The 27,431-nt window shown below is 51.8% G+C and overlaps 1 protein-coding gene across 15 annotated transcripts in view; it reads right to left on the reverse strand.

Annotated features, from left to right (window-relative positions):
- Positions 1-2,878: 2,878 nt before the first annotated feature.
- IL4R (interleukin 4 receptor) overlaps positions 2,879-27,431 on the reverse strand; it is a 41,292-nt gene continuing 16,739 nt past the window's right edge. For 7 of the 15 annotated variants that reach the window (XM_033839111.2, XM_033839110.2, XM_033839108.2 and 4 more), the window contains 9 exons: positions 25,719-25,806; positions 25,145-25,319; positions 23,271-23,422; positions 21,937-22,088; positions 16,792-16,948; positions 13,531-13,630; positions 11,648-11,726; positions 10,180-10,229; positions 2,879-8,694 (listed from right to left, as the gene is read on the reverse strand). In XM_033839111.2, coding sequence (XP_033695002.1) covers positions 7,158-8,694; positions 10,180-10,229; positions 11,648-11,726; positions 13,531-13,630; positions 16,792-16,948; positions 21,937-22,088; positions 23,271-23,422; positions 25,145-25,319; positions 25,719-25,788 — 2,472 coding nt within the window. In that variant the 5' untranslated portion in view covers positions 25,789-25,806 and the 3' untranslated portion in view covers positions 2,879-7,157. Of the gene's footprint in view, positions 8,695-10,179; positions 10,230-11,647; positions 11,727-13,530; positions 13,631-16,791; positions 16,949-21,936; positions 22,089-23,270; positions 23,423-25,144; positions 25,320-25,718; positions 25,810-27,431 lie in introns of those variants that run through there. The other 8 variants (XM_033839117.2, XM_033839118.2, XM_033839116.2 and 5 more) reach the window with 3 other exon arrangements.

Genomic DNA, 27,431 nt, shown 5'->3' on the forward strand with positions numbered 1-27,431 from the left:
TCCTTTTCAAAATAAAGTGACATTAAATTTAGAATATTATTATCTCCTTTAATTATGTTTTATGACACCCACAGACCCATTCAGTATAATAACAATAATGCTAGGAAACGCTCGGACAGCACGACTATGTGCAGGCACCATTCTGAGCCTTATGCGTATTAACATATTTAATTCTAACAACAGCTCCATGAAGTCAGTACTATTATTATTCCCATTTTACAGAAGAGGAAGGAAGCACCGAGGGGTTCCATGACTGGCCCTGAGCCACACAGCTGGTCCTCGGAGCACCCTGAGTTCTGAATGTATGTCAAGCCCTTTGCCAGGTGCTGGAGGGGATGGAGGAGAAAGACAGGGATGAAAGAGAGGAGAGGTCGGGAGGGTGGAGGTAGCCCAGGCCTAGTTTTCTGGGCTTTCTGGGCATGGTACCTCCATAGGCACAGAGGCAGGCGCTGGGCAAGAGTGAGCCACTAGGGGGCAGCAGGGACCAGTGAGCTGGTCTCCAGCCAGTCTGATCTCCACTGGCCAGGCGTCCTCAACTCGTTAATAAAGCTGGAAAAGGGTGGGATTTTGAGGAAGAACTGGCACTGTCCTGCTGCTGTCAGGAAGCTCAGGCCAGTTCGTCACAAGAGCAGCTGGGCATCGCCTGGCCTTCACCCATCAAGACATCTGCTCCTCACTCCACCACTGTGGGCTGCAGGGTACTTCTCTTATCCATCTTTGATGGGGAGGAAACTGAGACCCAGAGTGGTCAACACCTTGCCCACAGTCACACGGCTCCGAATTGGCACAGGCAGGTTCAAACCGAGGCAGGATGAGTGCAGAGCCTTGCTTCTCTGAGTCTCAGTGTTCTCACCTGTAAAAGCGGTATAAGAATCCAGGCAAACGGCAGACAAGAGTGGTAAGGAGTCAGGGTACGTCATGGAAAAGTCTCGCACAGAGGTCTCTGGCTGCTGTGAGGATCCGGTGAGGTCATGCCTCCCTTGCAGCGGGGGCTCAGAAACTTCTTGCTGTTTGTGCTGTTGTTTTTTTAATCAATAACTTTCGTGGGAAAATAATGTCAGGTTATTCAACAGGATGTTAACGGAGATACACCTTCAAAAACAAACATACACATTTTGGGACCGCCCACGAAATGCCAGGTGCTGGGGAGGGGGTCAGGATTTCCGGTGTTTTTCACTTTCCTATTTATTAACCTAAAACGTTTAGGTTTTCCCTGAATCGGAGAAGGCTGGCACGTGCCGATTTAGTAATCAGAAAAAATTGGTAAGTAGGGGTTTTGTTTTAAAAAAAAAAAAAAACTAAAGCGGAAACGACCCCCCATCCTGCCACCCCCACCTTCTGGAAAAATCTTTGTAAAACTGAGGCGGGGGGTGTGCGGGGCTAGGGCGGGGGGACCCCGAATTCAATGCCTCTGGAGGTCTCCTGGGTTCTTCTGAGACCTTCCAGTCTCCGGCCGCGCCCAGCCCCCTTTGGTGCTGCTACCCTGGGGAACCCCTCCTGCTCTCCATACCTCTGGTGCAGACCGGCGAGGGGCGCTGGGAAACTCACGCGGCCAGCATCTCGCTCCGCCCACACCTGCCGCCTACTTCCTACTTGGTGGGGCGGTCCCCCGCTGGTCCCACCCGATCCATTAGACCCCGCCCCTCAGTAGCTCTGGGGCAAACGTTTGATGCAACCTGTCCCTCCTCTCTCCTTTCATCTCTTCGGACCCTATCCTCTCTCCTCCACGCTGAGGCAATTGCTAAAGTTGTACCTTGGACTGTAATGATCTAGCCCTGTCCTCCTGTCCAATACCAATAATGTAATCACTAGCCACTTGGGGCTATTTAAAATTTGGGGGGGGCTGTTTCAATTTAAATGTTAATTCAATAAAATTAAAAAATCAGTTCCTCCGTCACACTAACCATATTTCAAGTGTGTAATAGCCACACATGGCTAGTGCCACGGTATTGGACAACGTGAAAGCTCTCCATCACAGCAAAAATTCCTGTTGGATAGCGTTATTCCGGACACTCATTTGTCTTGCTATAAACCCCTTCCTAATGTAACAGAGCGGGACCTTCTGGGGCCTTCTGGGGACAGACCCCTCCCCTGTATCCTCTGCTGTAGCTCCTCTATGAGGTATTGATATCTAGATAATAGCATCTGATGCACATTTCCTCAGTTGTTTTTACAGATGCTAAAACCACCACTAAATGGAAGAAAGTTAACTGCTTGATACTGATGACCCCAGACCTACTGGCGCCTAACAATTGATACCTCACCATCAACCAATCAGAAAACCGTGCACGAGCTGATCTCACACCCTGTGACGCCCCCGCCTCGCCCCCCCCCCCCCCCCCCGACTCACCTGGCCTTTAAAAATGCTTTGCTGAAGCCCTTTGGGGAGTTCGGGGTTGAGTACAAGCCATCCACTCCCCTTGCACGGCCCTGCAATAAACCTTTCTCTGCTCCAAACTCCGACATTTTGGTTTGTTGGTCTCACTGTGTGTCCGGCACATGAACTTGCATTTGGTAACACTAAGATTGTTCCTTGAACCAATGTTCTCTCTCTCTTTTTCTGATTCCCTCCCTAAAAATCTAAAATAAAACTTTGATCCACTTTCATAATTTGAGAAATTTATTTTTGTTTTAACAATTGCTGTCAGGGAGTAATTATATTTGAATGAAGGAGTGACTCGCCAGGCTTAGTCTGGGGAAGCCCTGACCTTGAAGGAGTAGGCAGAAACCAGAGAGCATGGGGGACTGAGGCGGGCGGGCATGAGCTGGGGATCTCCCATGTCAGGATCAACTAATGGCAGTGGGAGTCATCAGGGGCTTACCAGGGAGATTTGGAGTGTCTACTGAAAAAAAACAAAACAAAACAAAAAGCACACCGTAAAAGCTGAGAATTATGTTTTATTCAGGGACGTTACTGAGAACTATATAGCCTGGGATACAGCCTCTCAGCGCTCTGAGGAACTGTTCCGAAGAGGTAAGAGAGCAGCCTGGATCTATAGGAGTTTTTGCTGAAACAAAACAAAACATGTAGTAGAACGTCGAAAGATTGTTGCTTATCACAAGAAAAAGCAGACATCTCAAGTTAATGATCTTAGTGCTTTTCTGTGTTTGGGAAGATGCGAGAGTCCGGGCATCTTAACTGTCTAGGGCGCGTATCCTGTTTTTCTCCCGAATTCCCTTCGGGGCTCACTGTCCTGGGGCAGCTGCAGTGGCGGAAGGCTTGATGGCGGGCACTATGTTTGTTTACCAGAACGCAGACACCATTCTTTGTTGACTGAAACGGCAGGCAACATTTTGTTTGTTTGGTTGGTTTTGGTCCACGGGAGGAAGCCCAGAGCAGTCGCTGAGGCTGAGAATTCTAGATTTCTAAGCGGGTTGTACCTTTTCACTCTTGTTACCTGTGCCCCCGCCAGGTTGGAGTAAACCCAGGAGATGATGAAGATGATGATAATGTAGACTATCTTCAGGACAACGCTCCAATGCAGATTTTATTATCCTTCTTATTTTACAAATGAAAAAAATGAAGACACAGGCAGGACAAAGGAGACAGAGAGAGCAGAGATGGGGGCTGGGAATTCACACCCCGAAGACCCTTGGGTTCCCTGCCTAACTTGGAGACATGCCTGGGAGGTCAAGATCAGATTTCAAGGGGATTTTTAAAAGTCTTTTATCAAAGAAATTCCCAAGGAAGACCCTGGCAGCTAGCCACTCCCCCGTGCTAATCAACACATTTCTGGTGGAATTCACTTCACCCCTGAGTGAGAAGAGCAGCAAGGAGGATTTTAACCACCCCCGTCACTGTTGTCAGAAGGAACCTTAGTTCTCCACTTCTGCGAGGTGAGAGGGAGTCCTATTGGAGGAACATCTCCAGTGCCTCCACTTCCTCTCCTGGGCTCCTGCTTATAGATGGATTACGTTTGGGACTGGAGAGATTGAAGAGAGATGGGTGTCTATTGGACCATGTTTCTCAGTGGGTGGGGCTAATGTGCATTTAAGCCAAAATATAAATTCCTCACTCCAGTCCCCCATCCTGCCTGACCTTATCTCTCACCACTGTCCCTGGCTCACTGCGCTGTAGCGGATCTTTCTTACTGGGAACACGCCAAACTCCTTGTGCCTCAGGGCCTTTGCACTTGCTCTATCCTCTGCCTGGAATGCTCTTCCTCCAGTCCATCCTGGTTCTTCTAGTCACTGAAGGCTCAGCTCACATGTCACCTCCTTAAAGACCTCTCCACTAACCCCCCCATCTCAGACTCCTATTTTTTCCTTTTGTCTTTTACATTTCTGTCTACCCCACTGAACTGTAGGATCCAAGAGGGAAGGGACTTTGTGTCACTCAGTTTCCTCACATCCAGCACAGTGGCTGGCCCATAGTAAGTTCTCAGTAAACATCAGTGGGATGTGTTTCCCGCTCTCTCCGCTTCCTCCTTCCCTGTGTTAAGATGGAGAAGGGGGTTGGGGAAGCCAGAACGGTGACCTCTCTCCAGCTTCCCTGAACCTGGGAGGGTGGGTTGAAATCTGGATAAGAGATGGGAGATGTCTCTGCCTAGTTCTCCATTCTAGTTTCCCAAAGCCTGGCGGACTCTGTAATATGAGCCTTAGCTGACAAGTTAGGTGTCTTCCTCCTAAGATCCTGGGGATAGAATAAGTCAGTCTCAATTCTGTTGGACTTGCAATCCAACCAGCTCTCCAGCACTCACCCAAATATATTTTCTCTGTTGGCTGCTTGGTTTTTTTAGTTTTTATTTTATTTTTGGCCACCCCGCGAGGCTTGCGGGATCTTAGTTCCCCGACCAGGTATCGAACCTGGGCCACAGCAGTGAAAGCACCGAGTCCTATCCACTGGCTGCTTAGTTTTAAAATTTGATTTTCTGAGATGACCCGCAGGCTAATCAGAGCTGACAATCGAGTCAGTGCCACGCTGTACATGAGATGGCACACCATGGTGGCTGGGAGCTCTGCAATCAGACCTGGATTCAAATCCTGGCTCCCGGACTTCCCAGCTGTGTGGCCCTAAGCTAAACCTCAACCTCTCTGGGCCTGCTCCCTTATCTGTAAAGTTGGGATAATAACCTGCTCGCTAGAGCTGTGACACAGTCAGCGTACGACACCAAGCAAATTGCTTGGCCCTAACTAGTTATTTTTATTGTAAATTATTATATTTTATTACAAAGAACTCTTGAAGACAAAAGGTCCAGAGGGCTAGTTCAGGTTCTGCCACTCACTGTGTGACGTTGGCAAGTCCCTTTTCCTCTCTAGAGCAGTTTCCCTCATCTACAAACCGTGGGTGTGGGGTGGTGACTCAGGCAGCTAAAGGGATAGATTTGGGCTCAGCACAAAGGAGGCAGTTCTCACAAACATAGGGCTGCATGTGAGGTAGTGAGGTCCCCGTCACCTCTGTAATGTATTACGTAAGATGCCAGAGCAGGAAGGAACCTCAAACAGCCGAGCCCTTCATTTTGCAAGCGTGGCAGTCAGGGCGGCTACCCAGACACAGAGTGATCGCAGACAAAGGAGCTTAAGATCCCCTGCCTGCCTGTCTGAGGCCCACTCCATACACCGACCGCCCAGATGTTAAGCAGGGATCACCTACAAAGAGGCTGAGCAACGGCTCAGCTATGGGTCTGCCACTAGCTGTGTGACCTTGGCAAAGGGGCAGCTGCCAATCACAGCCCTGTCCACATCTCCACGTGCCCAAAGCTGCTCCAACACCGCTCCTCCCCCACCCCCCCAGCTCTCAATCGGAGGAATTTTTCCTGGAGCAGCTGGAAGTGCTGGGGAGTTGCCCCTGGCAGCAGCCCTCCACCAATGACAGATGGGAGTTGGTGGACAGCTAGCTCCCCACCTCTAGGCATGCACTGTGCCTGGCTTGCCCAAGCTCCCCCGCGGCGTGACGCACCTGTTGCCCGCGCTGGCACTCTGTGCGATAACACCTTTTATTGCCTCCTGCCCTTCCCTGCCTCCTTTCCCCGCTCTCCAAGCAGGGCTTCCTGGGATCGCCACCTATTTCAACAAACTGCAGTTGAATCCTGGTCTCAGGGAAACCCAAGAAGACCGGAAGTTACTTAACCTCTTGGGTTGGTCTCAGTACCTCTGGATGGGAGGATTCTACGAGTTAATAGAGATAAAGCACTCGCAACAGTGCCTGGCAGTATGTTTGGTTAATAAATGGGGTGGGGAGGGTGGGGAAGGAGGTAAAGAACCTTTATTTATACAAAACTCCATCCCCTCCCATTCTACCCTCCTCAGCAAACACAAACACCAGGTGATGAAACAATTTTTGAGATGCACACAAACAATGCACATTACTCAACCTGAGGTCGGGGCCGAGGTGCAGGTGACGTGCCTGGTGTCGGCATCTTGGACGCCCAGCTCGCTGGGTCAGGAGACCTGAGCCACTCCCTCTGAACCACCGATGCCAGCGACGGCACGCATGGGGGCACACGCCGGCCCCAAGGTCACCAGGCATGCTTGTTCTGGGGATCCAGTGATTAACAGGAACCCCCAATCTTACAGCTGTGTGGGAAACTGGCAGCACGCCGTCACTGCTCGGTAATCACAATTTTTCATGTCCTCGTTAACTCCACTTGACTAAGCGCCCCTCCGCAGCTCAGGCTCTGCTGCCAGTGTCAACCTCTGTTAAATGAACAGGCGTCTCTGGGCAAATGACCACCCTTTCTGGACCTCAGTTTCCCAAGGCCTCCCAAGTCATTCTCCCATTGGCTTGGTTAGCTTCTAGGCTCAGCATCCGATCCAGTGAGATGGTGGCAGCTAACCCCAGGCCTGGGCAAGACACGAGTAACAGAGCAACTCGGTGGACAAAACACACCTTGAGCGTGACAGCGATAGTCCACTGGGGCAGCTGTGGACCCGTGAAATGACCAACAGCTCATTCACAAGCCAAGGCGCCCGGGAACCTCCTGGTCTCTGCAGGTGCCTCCACTCCCATGGGACGTGGCGAGCCCGGGCCAACGTTGGGAGCCGGGGACGGCCGGTCTCCGTAGCCCCAGTGTTGGACAACTTCACCACTTCATAGCAGGGTTCCCTGAGTCTTTTGGAACCCTGCCAGCCGGGCTGCCTTCTGGAGGGAGGCATTTCGCAGTCATGGGTAAGGCCCAGTCCTCGCTTGTAGACTCCAGCAAGAAGTGGGCACGCACCTAGGAAGCGTCCGTGCACGTGGGCCCTGGGGAAAGCATGGCCACCACCGTGGAGGTCTGGCTTGAGCTCTGAGCATTGTTGGGGGCAGTTTGGAAGAACAGGGGGGACTTACCCTCCTCTGAGACACCCAAGGGTGCTAGGGAGGCCGGAGAGAGGCTGGCCTCCAATGGAGCCCCACCGAGCTGGGTGTCCAGGGCCCTCAGGGGGCTCACCGGGGGTGAGGACCCGTCCCCACGGCAGCAGCCACAGCAGGGGCTGGCCTCGATGTGGGCCTTGCCACGTTCCTCCTGGCCGTGGCATTGCTTCAGGTGGCCACACAGGTGGCAGGTGAGGGCTGAGTAGACAATGCCATTGCCCAGGTCATCCCCGGGGGGGTCTGTGGTTGGCTCCGGGGATAGCAGGGCCTTCTGGCTGTCTTGTTCCTTGACCACTGGCTCCAAACCAGGGCACTCTGGGGTGCTGCCTGGGAGGAGTGAGTCCTGAGGGCTGTGAGGGGGTTCCACGTCCAGTCCAAAGGTGAACAGGGGGACGGGGACTGGGGCAGGGGCTCTGGGGCAGCCAGCAGTGAGGCTCTGGAAGGGCTTGTAGCCCCCCTCCCCACTGCTGGGCTCAAGCCCAGATGTCCCCGGGCAGCTAGCGGTGCCAGTGAGCACGCTGGAGAAGGCCTTGTAGCCAGCCTCTCCGCAAGGGCCAAAGCCCTCCAGCCCGCTGTCCCGGGCGCCGCCCTGCTTCACCGCCTGCACAAACTCCCGGTAGCCACTGCTGGGGGCCGAGGCGGGGCCCGGGGCTGCCCTGCACTGGAGGACGCTCTGGCGCAGGATCTGCTCCCACGTTTCTGGCTCAGGCTGGGGGGCGGCGGGGATGCTGGGGTCCACTTCCCCCAGGTGTTCGGCCAGCTGTGGGTCTGAGTCAAGCTCTCCAGGGCCTGAGGACTGGCTCAGGAAGGTGCTGAAGTTGCGGTAAGTGGGGTTGTCTGCGATGACGCCGGGCATCTCTGGGAAAGCCAGCCTGGCTGGGCTCTGGGTTGGAGGACTTGACTCTGGGTTCAAAGGCTCCTTGTCCTCAGACGATGCCTCCTGGGGCCCCACACTTGGGGACGTGGCCCAGGGCCTCTGAACACTTGGATTTTCTAAAGGTGGAAGAAGGCAGGACTCCTCCAAGCCCTGTGGGCTAAAGCCCCCAACCTCGCCCCCGAGAAGGTCCAGGAACAGGCTCTCTGTCAGCCGGGCTGCGATGCCCTCCCTGCCCTCCTGGAAGCTGCCCCCGCTGCTGTCAGGTGATGGGCAGAAGCTCCCTTTATCTTCCTCCACTTCCTCTTCTTCATTCTCCACTTGGGCCTCAAACAGCTCCACGCACCGAACCAAGCTGATGCTCTCTGGCCAGAGGACTGTCTTGTTGACCTCCATGGGGTGCCATGCTACTTTTCCAGGACACTGGAAAGGCTCATTTCTAGCAGCCTTGGAGGAATCTTCATCCCTTTCCATGCCATGCTCCAGTAAACAGGGCAGAAGCTTGGCAAGACAAGTCTTCCAGTGTCTAAAAGAGCAAAGTTCGATCAGGGTTCAGTTTCTCCACTTGAAAAATCTCCTATTCATCCTTCAAAGCCCAGCTCAAAATCACCCTGGACTGATGTTGAGACAGGCTGGGACCCAGGACCCTTTGCTGTAGTGCTACGATGCTTGCAAGTGGACAAACCTCACCTCCAGCAACAAAATACAAAGAAACTATATGGGACTAAAAAACACTGGCTGCAAGCGCAGTTGGGGCTTGTACAAAAGATACAGAAAGGCCAAAAAACGCAACTGCCACTTCTGAAGAGCCAGGAGCAAAACCAGGGTACTGCGCATGCCGCCTGCACTTCACACCGCCAGAGGGGTGGGCAGGACACCTAAGCCACCCCTCCGGCCCAATCCCTGGACACACCCCTACCCTCACCCCACATCAGGAACCAGCTCGCCTGCCCCCCTCGGGGAGTGGGCAAGAGAACCTGCTACTTGTTCTCCAACACCCCCCAGCCCCTCACCCACCCCGCCCCGCCCCATTGCAGCAGGGGCCCCAGTAGAGCCTTGCCTGAATTTCTTGTCTGGCATCTAGTCAATTTCTCTTGACTAGGGAAGGCCGAGAACCCTGGTGGGTGTCAATGTCTGCCTGTTGCAAACACACTTCCAGACTTTATAATCAATAATCTATCAGTCCACCCTCACTACTAGATTGGGAACTCCTTGAAGGCAGGGCCTGTGTCTTACTTTGGGATTTCTGGAGCCTGGCATATAATACAAACTCAATCTATTGAATAAGGAGAAGTCTTTGTCAGGGATGATGGTATTTAAAATACCTATCAGGGGTAGGATAGGGAGGGTGGGAGGGAGACGCAAGAGGGAGCGGATATGGGGATATATGTATACATATAGCTGATTCACTTTGTTATACAGCAGAAACTGATACAACATTGTAAAGCAATTATATTCCAATAAAGACGTTAAAAAATAAATAAAAATAAAATACCTATCAACACCATAGCATAAGTAAGGGCCAATTAGAATGGCTGGGGAGTCCTAGGGCTGGGGCAGCATCCTGGAGTCCCCTGCTGTGCTAGGTATAAACCCTTCAGTTATTGGATTGTGGGTAGGTTCAAGGGGCCCTGAGAGAGGGGTTAAGGAGGCCAGGTGGCATATTCAAGGGTCCAGGATAGTGGTATCTGCCCACCAGTATGCCACTATGTCAACAGTTTAACAAGTGGTACAGCTGCCCTGCTTGTTACCCCCATCAGGCTTGCTCAGGACAGACTGGGCATCCCAAGGGGGTTCAGTATGTACCTGACCCCCAGTGAAGCTCAGGGGACTCAGCCAGCAGCTGACCTACCCAGACCACCCCTCCCCCTGCTATCCCTTGAAGTCTAGTGTCACAGGACAAGTGCTGAAGAACAAGGAAGATAAGGCAGACTCTCAAGATGGGGCCCACCACCCCAATTCCATCCCCTTCCAAATCCACATAGGCGATGACCCAAGTTCATATACATACGGGCACTTGGCTGGTTCCTGGCCTTGGGACCGCTTCCCCCACAGTGACACCTAAAACATAGAGACAGCCAGTGACACAGAGCCGAGAGGCCTGCCGGCCCAGCCTATCGTCCAGCAATGCTCAGCACATGTTTGCCGTGAGAAGACTTTGAGTCTTGACATCACACAGGTCTGAGGTCTGATCAGGTCACTCCCCCTCTCTGAGCCTCAGTTTTCTGAGAATTAAGGAGGCTGCACTATTAAGTTGCTGTGGCTGATGGCAAAAACGGCCACAGTCTCTGAACCTCCTCCTATCCCTGAACCTGGCATGGCTGTGTGACTTGCTTTGACCAATAGCATGTGGTGGAAGTGATACTGTGCTAACTGGGTCAGCCTGCTGAAGGATGACAGACACATACATGGCTTAGTAACCTCCATGGCCCCAGATGTGTCAGCCACCTGCCAGACCTGCGAGTGAGACCACTGGTACAGGCCCAGCCAAACCCAGGATCCTTCCACCCCCACTGCTGAGCAGAGCCCAACTACAGACTTGCAGAAGCAAGAGCTACATAAGTGGCTACTGTTTTAACTTTCTAAATTTTGGGATGATTTGTTACACAGCAAAATCTAACTGATACATAAACGACACTATGTGCAGGACGCTGTAATATACACTTCATGTGGATTGTCTTGGTGAATTCCAACACCAGCCCTGTTATAACCACTGCTATAACCCACACAAGAAAACTGAGGCTCAGAGAAGTTAAGCAACTTGTTAAGTCTAACCTGCAGGTAAGTGGCAGAGCCAGGGTTCAAAGCCAGTACCACTGGACTCCAGAGCCTGCTACAGGGTCCCTGGAGAATTGAGGACACTCAGACCTTCTGTTCTAGACGGGACCTGTATCCCCGCCTCCCCCTGTCCTAGAGAACCCTGATGGCACTAAGGCAAACCCCACCTGGCCATCGCATTGGGGAAGCTGACCCCACCAGTAGCTCAGGGGTGGTCACCTGGTTGGTCTCAAGTATTCCCACTCCTTACAACTGAGTGGTTTAGGAAAGAGGCTGTGATGTAATTCAAGCCAATGAGAATGGAGAGATTTGCTAGTGTTTTGGGGGGCAGTTTCCTGCTCCTAAGAGGAATATACAGAAAGCCTGTCCCCTTCTCCCTCTCCTTTTGGCCTCCTGCTCTGGTACAGGTACCTTGCCAAGAGATGACATGCCGATGACCTCAGGGATCATCTCCTCCCAAGGGAGGGAAAAAACCAACCCCAGAGGAACCCCTGTCTCCCACCCAGGCTGAAAGAACAGTCATGGAAGCCAAAGGGAAGGGAGTGAAAGCCTCTAGCTGCTGACTCAACCTACCCTGAAACCTTCCTGACTTCCCATGTGCAACCCCCAAAGCCAAGAAATATCCTGAACATCCCAGACGTCTTGAGTCGTATTTCCCTGTACACGTAGTGCACAGCATCCTTACCAACCCCCTCTCCTACCTGAGAATCCTGGATGACAACAGCCACGAGGGGGCTGTGGGCTGGGTTGGGAATTTGGTCCCACCATTCTTTCTTAATCCTGAAAAAGAAAAGGACAAGATGTTGGTCCCTGTATCACTAACAGGTTGACATTCCTCCCATAAAAATTATCATAGTCACCAAGACTTATCAGGGGTCAGAGATCATGTCGATAGGTTTTTTGGCTGTCTCACCCTCACTCCGTGAAACAGGTTCTACTGCTAACCCCACTCTACCGATGAGAAGACTGAGGCCCAGGGAGGTGAAGTGACAGCTGGTGGGCAGAAGAGCCAGGTTTGGGCTCCAGCATCCTGCTACCCAGAGTGGAGTTCCTAATGTGGCCGCCTCTGCTCCAGAGGGAACAAGTTCCAGGGAATCAGGAGACACTCAAGCTGCAGAGAGAGAATTCTGGGTTTCCCCTTCAACAACCTTTACTCTGGAGCAGCTGAGGATAAGGTGCTGGGGAGAGGCCTGGGATGGCCTGAGAGGCTGAGGTATTCCTTCTCCCTTCCTGGGTCAGCCTGGAGCCACGGAGCATCAGTGCTGGGAGGGAAGGTCCTCAGACACCCCCTGGATTAGCCTCCACCCACTCCACTCAGTCAGTTAACACACATTTATTGAGTACCTACTATGTACCACTCACTGTGCCAGGCCTCTTGTTCACACAGTGAACAAGACAGGCAAAACCCCTGCAGAAATGATTATGTGACATCATTCATTCCTGGCGATAAGTGCCAGGAATAAAAATAAAGAAGATAGGGACTAGAGAGGAATAGTGTGATCCAGGAAGGCCTCCCTGAGGAGGTGACTTCTGAGAGGCAACTGTAGGTGGAGGAGGAGTTGGTCTCGGTGATGCCTGGAAAAAGGGCTTTCCAGGCAGAGAGCACAGCGAGTGCAAAGGCTCCAAGGGAAGATCTTGCTTGGGGCGTTCAAAGAACAGCAAGGTTGGAGCACTGGAACACAGTGAGTAGGGGTAGGGAAGACAGACGATGGGGAAACTGAGGCTCAGAGAAGGAGAAAGACCAGCCCAGGGGGGCTCAGAGGCATCAGCAACAGACGTGGAGAGGGGACCTTGCATTCCCTGCACACCTACTGTGTGCCCGGCAGAGTACAGACACTTGCTCACATCAATCCTCAACCATCGCCATCCTTAAGTGGTCACCTGGGGCCCGCTCGTCCCATTTCAGAGGTGGGAGGACTGAGGCTCTGAGACTCCATGATTCCAAGGGCTCAAGCTCACTGGAAACAACGCTCCTTCTGTCCCCCTACACCGAGTGATCGGGGAGTCCCTTAGGACTCTTGGGACTGATGAAATAGGGACCCAAGGCTGAACAGAGGTTCAGAAACGTGGTCACATAGCTACGAAGCAGCAAGGCTAGGATCTGAACCCAGGTCTGACTCTGCAGGACAATCATCTAGAATTCCTCTGTCTATTGCCACATGCCTTCAAGTGTCTGGGCCATACCCTGGGCATGATCCATCTCACTTCTGCCAAAGGAAGGCCCTGCCCCCAGCTCCTGCCCTGGCCAGCTCCTTTGCCCTAGTCAGGTCTCAGCTCAAACACCTCGTCAGAGCGGCCTGCACTGGCCTCCCCATCCAAAACAGGCCCCCTCGCCCTGGCATATCTCCTTCAGCGCAAGGATCACTATGGAAAACAGCCATGGTTACTTGGTGGCCTGGCATCTTGTGCCTCCCCAAGGACACAGGGTCCCTGTCGGTCCCAGTGCCTCGCACATAGTAGCTGCTCAATAAATATCTATCGTTGAATGAAAGGGCTGCAAGCTGACAGATCAGAGGGGAAATTCCCACCCACTCCACACCACAGGGGGCTGGCTTGGCAGCCTCCTGCACAGCTCAGGACTCACTTGATGATGCTGACATAGCAGGACAGGCAGACAGCCAGGATGATGACGCAGGAGATGCTGACGCCCAGCGGGAGGCGCTGCTCCAAGGTCGCCTCGTAGTCTGGAAGTGGAGGGAAGCCATGAGCTTGCATCGCGCTGCGTCCAGCCTGGTCTCCATTTCCCAGAGCAGGAGACCGAGGCCTCGTGAAAGCATCCTCCAAGACTCTGCGTGAGCTGGCCGCTGCATCCCCTCCTACTCCCCTCTCTTGCACATGGAGCCCTCGCCACATCGGCCTCCTTGCTGTCCCCTGTTCCTCCAAATCTCGGGGCCACCTCAGGATCTTGAACGTGCTGCTTTCTCTTTTTTGAAATAAGTGAGGTCAAGGGCAGAGACTCTGGAGCTGGACGGCCCCAGTTCGAAGCCTGACTCTGTCATATACTAGCTGGCGACCCAGGACAAGCCCCTTACTCACTCTGTACCTTGGTTTCCTCTCTGTGCAACGGGGTTAATAACTACTTAACTCATAGGGTTGTTCTGAGGATCGTACGATTTAATATACACTTGACGCCGTGCCCGCACGTCCATTCACACAGCTGGCCCCCTCTCCTTGCTGACTGTCAGGTCCCAAAAGTTCTCCCTCACACCCTCTCTACTGTTGCCTCCTCCCATCCCTTTCCCCTGCTTTATTTCCTTCCCAGAATTATTGTCCTCGGGATCTAGATCTCATTTATATTTTTGTTTACTTGTTTATTTTCTGTCTCCCCCTCTAGAATGTCAGTTCCACACGAATAGGGATTTTTGCCTATTTTGTTCACCACTAGGCCAGCACGTAGTAGGAACTCAAGAAATATCTGTGGAAATAATGAGTGTCCAGCACATGGTATCTGTCCCATACAAGTTATTTCCCTTCCCTTCTCCAGGTTAAAGGAAGAATCAAATCAATTTGACAAAACTTTCCTAAGCACTTACTGTGTGCTTGGCACCATGCTGGGCAATGGAGATACAGACACAGAGCAGATACTACCCATAGAGCTCACAGCCCGGAGTGGGAGACAGGTGGTCAAGAGGTATCCATGGAACAGGATAGGCGATGCTGAGAGGGGCGTGTGGTGGGTTGGGTTGAGGTACCTGCCAATCACCACTGTGCCCAGCACTTTGAAGAATCCTTCCTTCATTGAATGTTCACAACAGCCCTTCCTTCTCTCCATTGTACGGATGATGCCCCAGGCAGCCTCCACCACGCAACAGCTATCTCCCCTTCTTCTTTGCTAGGCTGCAATGTGCCCACCCTGAGGTTTGGGCCAATCATGGGCCAAAACTAGTCCCCTTTTCAGACATTTCAGTTCCCAGCCTCCCTTGCAGTTGGGAGAGGCCACGTGACAGTCCTGAACAATGAAAGGCAAGGGAAAGGCCACCAGGACTGGAAATGTTTTTGTTTCATGATAAAAGATGCACGGGATACACTCCTTGTGGCAGACTTCCATTTCCTTTGGGTCTTGGGCATGAGGGTGTGTGCAGCAGACAACTTGGGGCCATGAGGTGACAAGGGTAAGGATAAAATGCTACCATGCTAGGGATGCCAGAGGGAAAGAAAAGACTCTGGGGTGATGTAACTGAGCGGCTGTATGAACCAGGAAGGTCCACTGGCAAGACTTCATTTTAGGGGAATTCCCTGATAGCAGTCCAATGATTAGGACTCCGCACTTCCACTGCAGGGGGCATGGGTTCGATCCCTGGTGGGGGAATTAAGATCCCACATGCTGCGCGGCCAAAAAAAAATAAAATAAAGACTTCATTTTATGTAAGATAATTCAATACTCTTTTGCAAAAGTGTGATAAAGACGCAAAGAGCTGTTTGGAGGATGCAGCTACCAGGTGAGGGACTACATTTCCCAGAATCCCTTACAGCTATGTGTGGCCATGTGACCAGCTCCACCAATAGAGCTTGAGAGGAAGGGATGTGTGTCACTTCTGGGCTAAGACTTTTAAGAAGCAGGTGTGGTCTCCCCGCTCTCATTCCCTTCCTGCTGGCTGGATGCAGATGATGGCAGGTCCACAGAGCAGGGATTCTTAACTTGGGGTCCACAGACCTCCAACATGGTTGCCGTTAGGATTTAGGGGTCTGGGAACTTGGAGGGGAAAGAAATGATATCTTTGTTTTCACTAACTTCTGAAACCTGGCATTTCCTCCCATTAGGAATAGAGGGAGCAAACCACAGTAATAGCAGCATTAGTTACTTAGCCCCCATCAGAAGTCACAGCTATTCTCAAATCACCTGACAGCTGCAGTAGCAGGAAATACCACTTATGTTCATCTACTTTGAAATTACAGTATTTATGACAACTACCACTAGATCCTGTTTTTAATGTGTTATTAAAGAAGCATGTATTCCTAGATAACAAGTATATTTTAAAATCTTTTTATAATCGCATTTCAATAAAATTAGGTTTCCCTTGAAGGTCTATGTATTTTATTTGATACGTTGAAAAATATTACACTGGCTTGTGGTTGCCAAGGGGGGAAGGTGGGGAGGAGGGATGAATTGGGAGGTTGGGACTGGCATATGCACACTACTATATATAAAATAGATAATCAACAAGGACCTACTGTACAGCACAGGGAACTCTACTCAATACTCTGTAATAACCTACATGGGAAAAGAATCTGAAAAAGAATAGATATATGAATATGTATGACTACATCACTCTGCTGGACACCTGAAACTAACACAACGTTGTGAATCAACTATACTCTAAAATAAAATTTAAAAAAATAAAAATATTATTCTGAGATGAGGTCCACAGGCTTCACCAGACTGCCAAAGGGGTCCATGATACAGAAAGGCTGAGAATCTCTGTCCTAGAGAATGACGGAGCCACAGGGAGGAAAACCACCTACCAATCAGCAAAGTTCGTGTTGAATTGTTATGTGAGCAAGAAACATATTTCTACAGTGTTAAGCCGCAGAACTCGTGTGTTTGTTACCGTAACCTACCCTACCCTGACCAGTACACCACATCAGTTGGTAATTCCGTCACTGCAATTAGAGCATCCTGTGATATGGAAACCAGATGTTTGGCTTGGGGAAGTCTCTGGCCACAGAATGAAAGTGGGGAACAGAGATGCTAACTGCTGGGAATTCCCTGGTGGCCTCGTGGTTAGGATTCCGGGCTTTCATTGCCGTGGCCCAGGTTCAATCCCTGGTTCCGTGTTCAGGGAACTGAGATCCTGCAAGCCATGTGGCGCGGCCGACTGCTCAGGACTCCCAGCAGGATACTCACAGTTCAGCCACTTGGCACTGGGGCTCCACTCACTCCAGGTGCTGTTGTAGCTCTGAGCCCAGGCCTTCACCTGGGCGCTGTAGGAAGCTCCAGACTTCAGGGTGCTGGCTGCAAAGCGGAGGGTGGGCCCCTTGTAGGTCACGTTATAAATTCTGAACTGGTAGAGGAAAGGGAGCCATTAGTGCACCGAGTCTGGGGGAGGGGAGTACCAGCTCCCACCCGGGCTGCTGTCCTTAGCTGACCCCACAATGTGTAAGAGCCACCAGCCTAGGTATTTGGTTATTCCTCCAATTTCAGGCCCTTGTTTGTCACTTCCACAACTGTGACCAGAATCGAGCAGGATGGGTCAGGGAATCAGCCCTTATCCTGACCCTCACTCCCACCCTGATCAGCCATTTTGACGTGACTGGGGCAAGTCGATGAACCTTTCTGAGTTTTAGTTTCCTCATCTGTACAATGAAGGTAAGAGTTCCTACTGCCACTTTCTGGCTGTGTGACCTTAGATAAGTAACCATAATTTCTCTGGACCTTGATGTCTTCTTCTGCAACATGGCGATAATAAAAGTGCCTACCTCCCAGGGTTTCTGTGAGGATTAAGTGGGTTAACACAGGTAAGCACTTCGGACAGGGCCAGGCATGCGGAGAGCATGAGAGTGATCTTTCTGAGGCACAGACAGGGTCACTGTGTCCCTCTCTCTCCTTCAAGGGCTCTCTAGAGGCTCCAAAGTCAAGCCCAAACACAATGGCCCATCATCTCAGTCCCGCCCAACCTAGCCCCAACTGGGAAGGAAGGTTCAAGATCTGTTGTTAAGTGAAAAAGGTAACATGAAGATTAGTATGTGTTGTCTGTTGCCTTTCATGTTCAAAACATAGAGGGAGAAGGCATAGTGATGGTGGCAGACAGCCTCATATGGCTCCGTGACCCCACCTTGTATCACGCCCTTGTGTAATCCCCTCTCCTTGCCTAAAGGGGCAGGGGGACCTAAGACTTGTTCCTAACCAACAGAATATGGTGAAGGTGATGGATACATAGGGACTACGTGGATGTGATTCCATTATGCAAGGCTGTAACTCCAACTTGCTAGGAGACTCTCTCCCCCTTGCTGGCTTTGAAAAGGCCACAAGGGAAGGAACTGCGAGCGGCCTCCCAACAAAGGTCAGCAAGAACCCGACGCTCTCAGTTCAAAGCCCACAAGAAACTGGATGCTGCCAACATCACAGGAGCTTGGAAGCAAGCCCCTGGCCAACCCCTGCGTGTGCGGCCTTGTGAGACCCTAAGCAGAGGACCCAGCTGAGCCGTGCCCAGACTCCAGACCCCCAGAAACTCTGGGGCAATAAATATGTGCTGTTGAAAGCAGTTCTGTTTGCAGTAATATTATCATGTAATAATAAAAACTTCACAGTGATGAAGGAACACACACACATTTGCTCGTACAGGCATAGACTCTCTCTAGAAGGACACACATGCCCCCACACCCTCTGCCTGCTCTAGCCTGGCCTTCCCCTCCTGGCAAGAGACGGGGAGCAGTGGTCAACCTCTGGGAGAGGTACTGGAGATCGGGGTTAGGAGAGAAACATAGTTCCTTTCTAAGTCCTTCGGTAGCCTTTGAATTTTTTACTTCATGTGAATATTACTTTTATTTTTAAGACTTTAAAAAAATAAAAAATGAAGTAAAGTTTGGGTTCAGGATGGATTCTGACAGCACGACAGTGGCCTGAATCCTCTGCCTGGGCTTCTCCCCCAGTGGAGGGTCCATCCCTTCGCAGCCCCCCCCTCCAATCCCCCACAGCCCCTTCCCAGCTCCTGGCAACACTACTCCTGCTGGCAGGTTGGAAGCACCTGGGGGCAACGGTCTGGTGTAAAGGGAGCCGAGGGGAGGTGTGCACAGCAAGGAAGCAAAGTCCTAACAGCTTGCTGGAGAAACTGGAGGGCAGCTGGAACTTTCCAGGGAAGCTGGGGACAGGGTGGAAGTGACAGGAGGAGACCAGGGCAGGGACAGAGGACACTCTTACTGCCGGTGTTCCTTTCTTTCTAAATCGCAGTAAACAGGAAGCAGCAGCTGGATCTCGTTCACTGAAGGAATCACACACCTTAGAGAGGTGTAGGGAATTGGGAAATGGTTTACTAAGAAACAAAAAAGAAATTGAGCTTCCGAGGAATTACTTGTGGTTGGTGTGTTTTTTAACAAAAAAGGCCAGGTGTTCGGGAGACCATTCTGAGAGAAAGATCCGGAAGAAGAGAACAGCACAGGTCCCTCAGTCCAAATCCTGGCTTCAAATCCCAGCTTGGCCATTTCCAGCTGTGGGACACTGGGCGAGTCATTCCACCTCTCCAAACCTCAGTGTCCTGGTCACTAAAATGGATAGACAAACACCTTCCCACCTGCAGGGCTTTCCCAGTCATTAGTGATAATACACATTGAGCCTGGCACAGAGTAAGCACCCGCGACATTATCATGAACATGGCATTCATGGCCCTCAGTAAGCTTGTGGCCTCATTTTCTGCCTTTTCACTGTACACACTCCCACAGACCCATAATCCTCAGAGATGCCATGAATTTTCATGCCTCCAAGCCTTGGCTCATGTAGTTCCCTCTGCCTGGCCTACCACTCCCTAGCTAGAGAACCCCTATACATCCTTCACTGCCCAAGCCAAAACTCTAACTCCATTATAGAACCTCGTCCAGAAATCATCCAGGACAATGAGCATCTCCATCTCCCAAATTCCACAGCGAGTTTCTAATATTTTTAGAATTGATCCCACCAGTCTGAGCCACAGGTGGTGTCTGCAATACTGTAGCAAACACAGCTGGGCACCCACCCAGCATCTACACAATTGGGGTCAGGTACCGAAAGCTCAGGGCAGGTAAGCCTCTGTCTCCAGTTCCAGGGTTAATTCTCATTGGTCTAAACCAATCACGGCTATTTCATTCCCTAGCCTGTGACTGGTTAGAGAGGAGCACGTGACTATCTCTGGCCAATGACTAATGAGGGGAATTCTTCAGGCCCGGTTCTGTCCCTGGAAAGGGAGAGACGGGGGAAGGGTGTCTCAGGAGATTCTGCCCCACCAGCAAGAGAAGCTGGACCTGGAATTCTGAGGCCTGAGGCAGCCCCGAGCACCTACATGACCATTAAGCCATAGCCCAGGCACAATTCTGTCCGCTGGCTGGAGTCTGGTGCTGGGGCCTGAACCCAGCTGTGTTTCAGCCAGCCCAGTCTCTGTTTCCTCTTCCGCAGAACCTCCTTTGGGGAGCCACCCCTCCTTCATTTTCAGCCCATCTGGTTTGGGTGAGGCTGACCTGACCTGCTCCAGAGGTGGGCATGTGACTCAGCCCTGGCCAGTGAGAACACTGCACCAGCACCCCGTCTCCTGCCCACAGCCTGCGACAGGTTCAGAGTGTGGCATGTGATCCCAGGCAGATAACTGATCATTGGCCCCAGGACTTTTACTGGGACTATCTGGAGAGAAGAACTTTTCCCACTGCGGTTTTAAGATGCAGGCCTGGAGCTGCTAGTAGACGTATTGGCAGCTACATGAGGGAAGAGCCTGCCTAAAAGTGAAGCCAACATAGAATAAAGCAGGACCAAAGGATGGAGATTCCTGGAACCTGGATCCAGCCATGATAAGCAAATAACTGATATTCCTTTGGGCCCTATAGGTTGTACCCTTCTCTCCCCTCCAGGCTATGCCCTGAACGAAGCCTGCACAGGCCCAGGAACGGGAAGGGGATTTACTGACAAAACTGACCCTGTGTCTTTCCCCAGCGTCTGTGCCAACCACCTCTTCTCGACTGCTCTGAGAGCCTGGCTGCCCCACTCCTGCTTCTACACCACATCCTGGCCCAGTGCCAAGGAGGAAAACCACACCTGAGAGAGATAAATCAACACCTGCCACGCCCCCGGCTTGGCCAGGAAGAGAAGAAGCAGGGACGGAAGCTGATGTGACAGCTCAAGATGTCAGGGGCCTGCTCCCCGGCAGCCGAAGCCAGGCCAGCCTGGGTCCCAGGACACGAGGGCATGGCTCCCAGCAGACCCTCAACAGTAACAGGCCAGGGCGCGGGAGGGAGAGTCAGATGGGATTTCCAAGGCCTGTGGCACTCAGGAGAAAAGGAGGATGACGTTGATGACAGGGGAGCCTGTCTGTGTCATATATTGCCTGCTCTCCACAGCCCTATGGGATGGGTACTCTTGTTATCGCCACGTTACAGATGGGGAAACTGAGGCACAAGGAGGTTCAGCAAAAACCTCAAGATCGTGCAGCAGGTGGCAGGGCAGGTACTGGAACCCAGCTCTGTAGGACTCTGAGGCCCCTGGTATTCACATGGCATCCCTGCAATGGGAATATTTGAGGGGAAAACATGGGTGGTTGCAAATGGCCTCCACCCCCAGTTGCACCTAAAATAGTCAGGCCAAGCCACCCACTGTGTAGCCCCTGTGATTCTTTACTTCATCGTTTCCTACAAATCAGCTCTCCCTATTTTAAAAATGTCAATACATTCGTTTTTTAAAAAAGGAACATCATAAAATAAAATAACAGAATAGAATAAGATAAAATAAAATGGAACCTCACTGCCACTGCTATGACTGGAAGGCAAGTACGAAATGCCATGAGCATCTCATAAAGGAAACGCAATCAAAACCACGTAACGGCATGAAATTTCGGCTGAACTTGTTTTCTGGGGGAAGGCTCTGAGCCTGCAGCCTCTTCTCTTTGTTAAAGAGAAGGATTAGTAAACCGATCAGCTCAGCCGAGATGCCTCCCCTGACAGTCAGGGTCGGGCAGGAGCGCGGGCGTGGAGTGACCGTCTCACCCTGGGATTCGCTCATTTAAGTGTGTTTGGAGGTATCACCTAAAATCCCAAGTGTCCCGCCCCCTGGGAAACAAATGTGGTCCAGAGTCCTTCTTTATAGATGAGGAACAGTGCCCGGAAATAAACTCCCCTATGTGCACGCTGGGAATCAGGGGCCTGGAGCGGTGGAGGGCCTGGTCCTGGCATAGAGCCAGAGGAGAAGCTGGGGGTCCAGATCCCCAGGGTTTGCTGTCCAATCGCGGGTCACTTTCCCCATCTCCCACCCCAGAGCCTGAGTCTCGACCCGTCTGAGTCTCAAGAGGTCACAGAGAGACCCCACAGGGCGCCCACTCACATCCGTGGGGTCGTTCTCATTTGAGATGTTGATCAGGTAGGTGAGCTCGGAGTATAGGTGATTCTCAGGAGGGTACGGGTTGTTCCACGTCAGCAGCCACGTGCGGGAGATGTTGGCATGAACAGTGAGGTTTCTGGGCGCCAGGGGTTTCACTGCGGAGAAGTGGTGCCTGGTGAGGGGCTGGGCTGGGCGTCAGGAGGAGGCCCGGCCCGGCCTGCAGACCATTTAGATTTTCAGTCAACGCCACCTCCGCAATACGTTGATGGGATACCACACAGATTTCGTCGTGGTGGAGAATTAAAACCCTGATACCGATTCTCACGTCGCTAAAATCCACTTTAGTGGTTGTTAACTACATTTCCACAGTGACTGCAAAATGCATAAGCGAAGTAACCCAAACTTTGGCCTTTCTACCTTTATCCTTCACTCTATTGGCCATCTCCGTGCTCTGTATTATTATCTACCAAGTATTTTTCTTTATTTTGATTCATGTGTTTTAAAACTTAGTCTCTTTTAAAGCAATCACATCCATGAGATCACAGGTATATTATGAGCATTAAAATCAACACACACATGAAAACTCTTTCAATTCATGGATTCGTTCCTGGGTCAATTTAAATCACCCCCCCCACACACCCTCCAACTCCGGGTATGAGTAAGCCCTTCCGGAATTGCTGATGGAGTGGTGACTACTGTGAGCTCTGTGAGAATACTGCCTCTGCTGTTGAGGAGCTGTGTGACCTGAGGGCAGGTTACTTGCCTTCTCTGAACTATGTACGGTGTTTTTCAATTGCAAAATAGGGATAATAACTGTCTTTTGGAAACTGAGGCTCAGAGAGGTAACATGACTTGCCCAAGATCATACAGCAATAAGTAGTGTTTTAAACTCCTGTCACTACACCCCGGCAAGCTCTTGGGGAATTCCTGCGGGAACTCTGGGTACCAGGATGAGGTCAGCCTCCCACGGTCTAGGCTGTCTGAAGAAGCAGCAGCTGAACAGTTGACAGAGGGCAGAAGGACGGTTCCCGGTTCAGTTTCTGATCTGCAGCAAACATGCCTTCCACCAAATATGCCTCATTCAGCACCCCGATCTGGGCACTTAAACACAGGGCGTTGAAATATCTGAACCGAAGGGGTCCTGACGTACTGCTGAGCCCAGCCCCATTTCAAAGATGGGAGGACTGAGGCCCAGAAAGGGGCCACAACCCCATCAGGGGTTGGAGGCTGCTTGAATGGCCCCCTCCCCCAAGGGGAGCCTGCCTTCCGTGCCCTGGCGATGTGGGAACAACTGCAGCCCCGCCCTATGCTGCCCCGCCCTGCCCCGCCCTGCTCACCATGCTCGCTGGGCTTGAAGGCGCTCTTCCACAGCAGCTGCTCCCCAGCCCACAGGTCCAGCTGGTAGGTGTCCACACTGACCACGTTATCCATATGCATGTGGCACACGCACACCGCGCCAGCTCTGTTCTCGGGGACACACGTGTGGTTTCTGCAGACACAGATGTTGCATTAGGCTGGTCATGTGACCCACGGGCATCCCAGGATACACCTCAAGGAACCACAGGCCCTTCCAGCTTCCTGGTCACCCTGCCTCAAGGACCAGATCTGGGAACTTGGGAGCAGAGTGGCCAGGATGCAATGGGGACAGGGGCCTGGGACCGCCTCCCTGCTGGCCACAGCCCCTCACCACACCCACCATGGACTCTTATCCGCCCCTGACCCCAGCCTTGGACCCTGAAAGCCAGCAAAAGGGAAGAACCCACAGCATGAAAGAATTTGTAACAACATACGTGTCTGTTCCAGCACCCCTCTGGTAGCACAGTTTAGCCCAGTACAGCGGACTGTGGCTCGGCAGGCACATACCCTGTGCCCCACAGCCTAATCCTAATGTGTCACCCAAAACAGCCAACCCCGTGTCTCATGGACTAGGCCAGGGGTCAGCAAACGTCTTCTGTAATGGGCCAGATGGTAAATATTTGGGGCTTTGAGGGCCATACTCTTGCTGTTCCAACTACACAACTCTGCTGATACAGCACAAAAAAGCCCCAGCCATAGACAATACGTAAACAAATGGGCATGGCTGTGTGTCAATAAAACTTTATTTACAGAAACAGGTGGTAGGCCAGATGTGGCCCGTGGGCCATAGTTTGCAGGTCCCTGGTCTAGGCCAATGTAGCCCATACAGAAGCACAGCTGGTCCACCTTAGTATATCGTGGCATAACAGCTCTGTCAGTGTGGCCCACATCAGGTGTGCTGCATATCCCAACGTGCTCCACAACTGTGTGCCTCGTGTACTGGATCATGTCCTGGAGCACCACCTATACCACTGGTCACCCCTGTGTACCATGGATTATCCCAGTGAACCACCTGGAAAAACATATCCCAAGTTCCATGGTCCACCAACCATGGCTGTGAACTCCACCGCTAACACTGTACCCCCAAACAATGGCCTAGCCCAGAGGTTCTCAAAGTGTGGTCTGGGATTCCACTGGGTCAAACTGGTTTCATAGTAATACTCTGACATTAGTTGCCATTTCCACTCTCCTTCTCTCACAAGTGTACAGTGGACTTTTCCAGAGGGTACACGATGTGTGATGATGGGCCGTTGCTCCAACAGCCTGTTGAATGTGAACTTGTGGGCTGTTGTGATTTAAAATTTCTGTTTTAATTTCCAATAGGGGAAATATTGGTAGATGTGAGCTACCCAGACTAAAGCTCTGGGGGTCCTCACTAATTCTTTTCTTTCTCTCTTTCTTTCTTTGGTTGCACCGGGTCTTAGTTGCAGCATGCAGGATCTTTAGTTGCACCATGCGAACTCTTAGTTGCAGCATGTGGGATCTGGTTCCCTGACCAGGGATAGAACCTGGGCCCCCTGCACTGGGAGTATGGACTCTTAGCCACTGGACCACCTAGTAAGTCCCTTAATCCTTAAGCACACAAGAGAGTCCTGAGATGAAAAAGCTTGAGAACTGCTGGTCTAGTCCAGGATTCCACCACATCCACATGCCACGTGCCTTGGTGACACTGAGCTTGGAGCACCGTGACGCACTCGCTGTGTCTTACACACGCTGCACCCCAGGGCACCTCCCCTCTACCATGCCCGGTAAGCCCCCGTGAACCGCATTGAGCACACGCACTCCGGGGTACCAGGTGGGCCAGGCGAATTCCGAGGCAAACCCTCCCCAACTCCCGGTTTCAGCCCAGGCTTACTCGAAGTAGAAGAATTTCAGCTGGTAGAAGAGGCGGAGCTCAGCTCTGCAGTTGGTGGGCCGGGCCATCTCCCACTCACAGGTGGAGATGTTGACGTAGTCGGAGAAGCAGGTGGGCCCCTGCACGACCCTCACGCTCCCTGGGGAGACACAGGAGACCTCTGAGCAGCTGGAGCCTGACGACCAAGAGGGATGGGTTGGAAACCAGCCCAAAGAGACCAAGGGGCCCATCACAAAACAACAAAACCACTGTCCGAGGCACGGTCCTCACAATGCAGGGGCCAGGAATGGGGCTCTGTGAGCTTCCCAGCTGGCACTGGGGTGATGCCTGCAGCTGAAGAAATACCCTTGGGTACAGGGTCCATCAGCGGAGACAGACCAAATGCACCTCTATAGTATGCAAATGCAACTACCTGCCCTTGGCCGAATTAAAGGAAAAATATGTCAGTCTAAGGGTAGCTATCCCACCATCACAGGCATCTATCCCACGGCGTGAGCCTGGTGCATAAACAATCAATACTGTAAAGGTTTGCTGAATGAAGGAAGGAATGAATGAATGAGAGATGGTGACTTACCACAGCCTGCCGCCCACACCAGGATCAGACAGCCCACCGAAAACGTGAGCCCAGAGTGAAGCCACCCCATTGGGAGATCCTACAGCGCCTGCTGGGAGCAAGTGAGCCCGTTAGCGCTGATTCATGATTCCCACGGCCTCCATCATGCCAAGCCCAGCTTTCAGAGCTCACCTCCAGATACAGCCCTCCCCCTACGCCGCATGCCCCCTCCACCCGGCCCCGCCTCCCTCTCCGCCAGGCCTGCACCTGCCCCCCTGCACACCTTTACTTCCTGCTGTTCTTCAAACATACCACGGATTCACTCTCACCCCCATGCCTCTCCTCTCCCTGTCCTCACTGATACTCTCTCAGTCTCTGTCTCTGTCTTCTCTCTCATTTGTTCATCTTATTCATCCATCTATTCATAATGAATAAATGGCCCCTTAATACTCCAGTGTTTATTAAGAAAAACAAGGACAGCCGCGGACATAGCTACAACACAACCATCCAAACCAGGAAATTAACACGGATGCATTACCGCCAGCTGATGCACAGACCCTGTTTCCCTTTTGCTAATTGCCACAGCAATGCTCTTTATAAGTCCAGGATCTGGTCCAGAATCATGCATTGCATCTGATGATCATGCCATCCCAGTGCCCAGGTCTTGGCGTCTAAATACTATTCTCGACTGACAGGAACCAGGGCTCCTCGGAGAAACAGCTGACTCCAGGAGCAGGGAAAGTACAAGAAAAGCCTGGAATTCTTGCGCCAGAAAGTAAGGAAGTACTCCACGAATGATGGGGACCGCTTGAAAAGACACAGGAGCCAGCTAGGATGGATGCCCACTGGCCCAAACGGGCACAATTAGAACCTCACAATGAATATTATAGTAACCAGCCGTAACCCTTAGAGTTAAAATAGGGGTGCAGGAGTCTACGGCGATAAAGATGAGTAAGTGGGGGGAAGGGACAGCTCTATTTCACCACAGCAGGCTCCAAGTATCTCCCCACAAACTCACATGAATTAACTTTACATAATTCACATACAATACTTGATATATGTAATTGTATAGAACCTTATATACAGAAACCTGGCAGATACCACCTTAACCAAATGGTCAGTGTCGACATGGCCAGGAATGGGACAAACCAAGGTCATGAGCTTTCTGAAAACAATGCCCTTGGAAGAACACAGTATCACTTCCCTGGGGTCCCTGCCCCCAGTGTACAAATCACATGGAAACATCAGACAAGCCTACACTGAGGGGCAGTCTATGCAGGAAGCGGCCTAGACTCTTCCAAAAGTGCCCTGGGGGCAAAAGGCAAGGAGAATGGGAGATGTTCTCCTTTCAACTGTGTGTCTGTCATCCCGAGAGCCTGTGCTTGTCTTGTGCACGGCCAATCTCCTAGTACTTACGGCAATGCCTGGCACGCAGCACGTGCTCAGGCAAGTCTGTCGAATAAATTCACTTTGGACATGATGTGGGGCCGCTGATGGGCTCAGCACGGGGCTGGAAAGCTCTCCCTAGGGGGAGACTTGGTATCCACTCAAAGTCTCAACTGGCCTTCCTGGCAGAGCCACAGTGAAGACCAAGGAAGGAGGGGTGGGGGTGGGGTTTGGAAAACAGTGATGCTGGTTTCCTCTGCCAAGTCCCAGCAACCTTCCTTCTTGTGAGTTCACAGACATCCACAGCATCCTGTGGCAGAGATGTCAAAGGGGTCACTCTAGCCCCAA

The sequence above is a fragment of the Tursiops truncatus genome, chromosome 15, assembly GCF_011762595.2.
Source record: "Tursiops truncatus isolate mTurTru1 chromosome 15, mTurTru1.mat.Y, whole genome shotgun sequence".
Classification (NCBI taxonomy): domain Eukaryota; kingdom Metazoa; phylum Chordata; class Mammalia; order Artiodactyla; family Delphinidae; genus Tursiops; species Tursiops truncatus.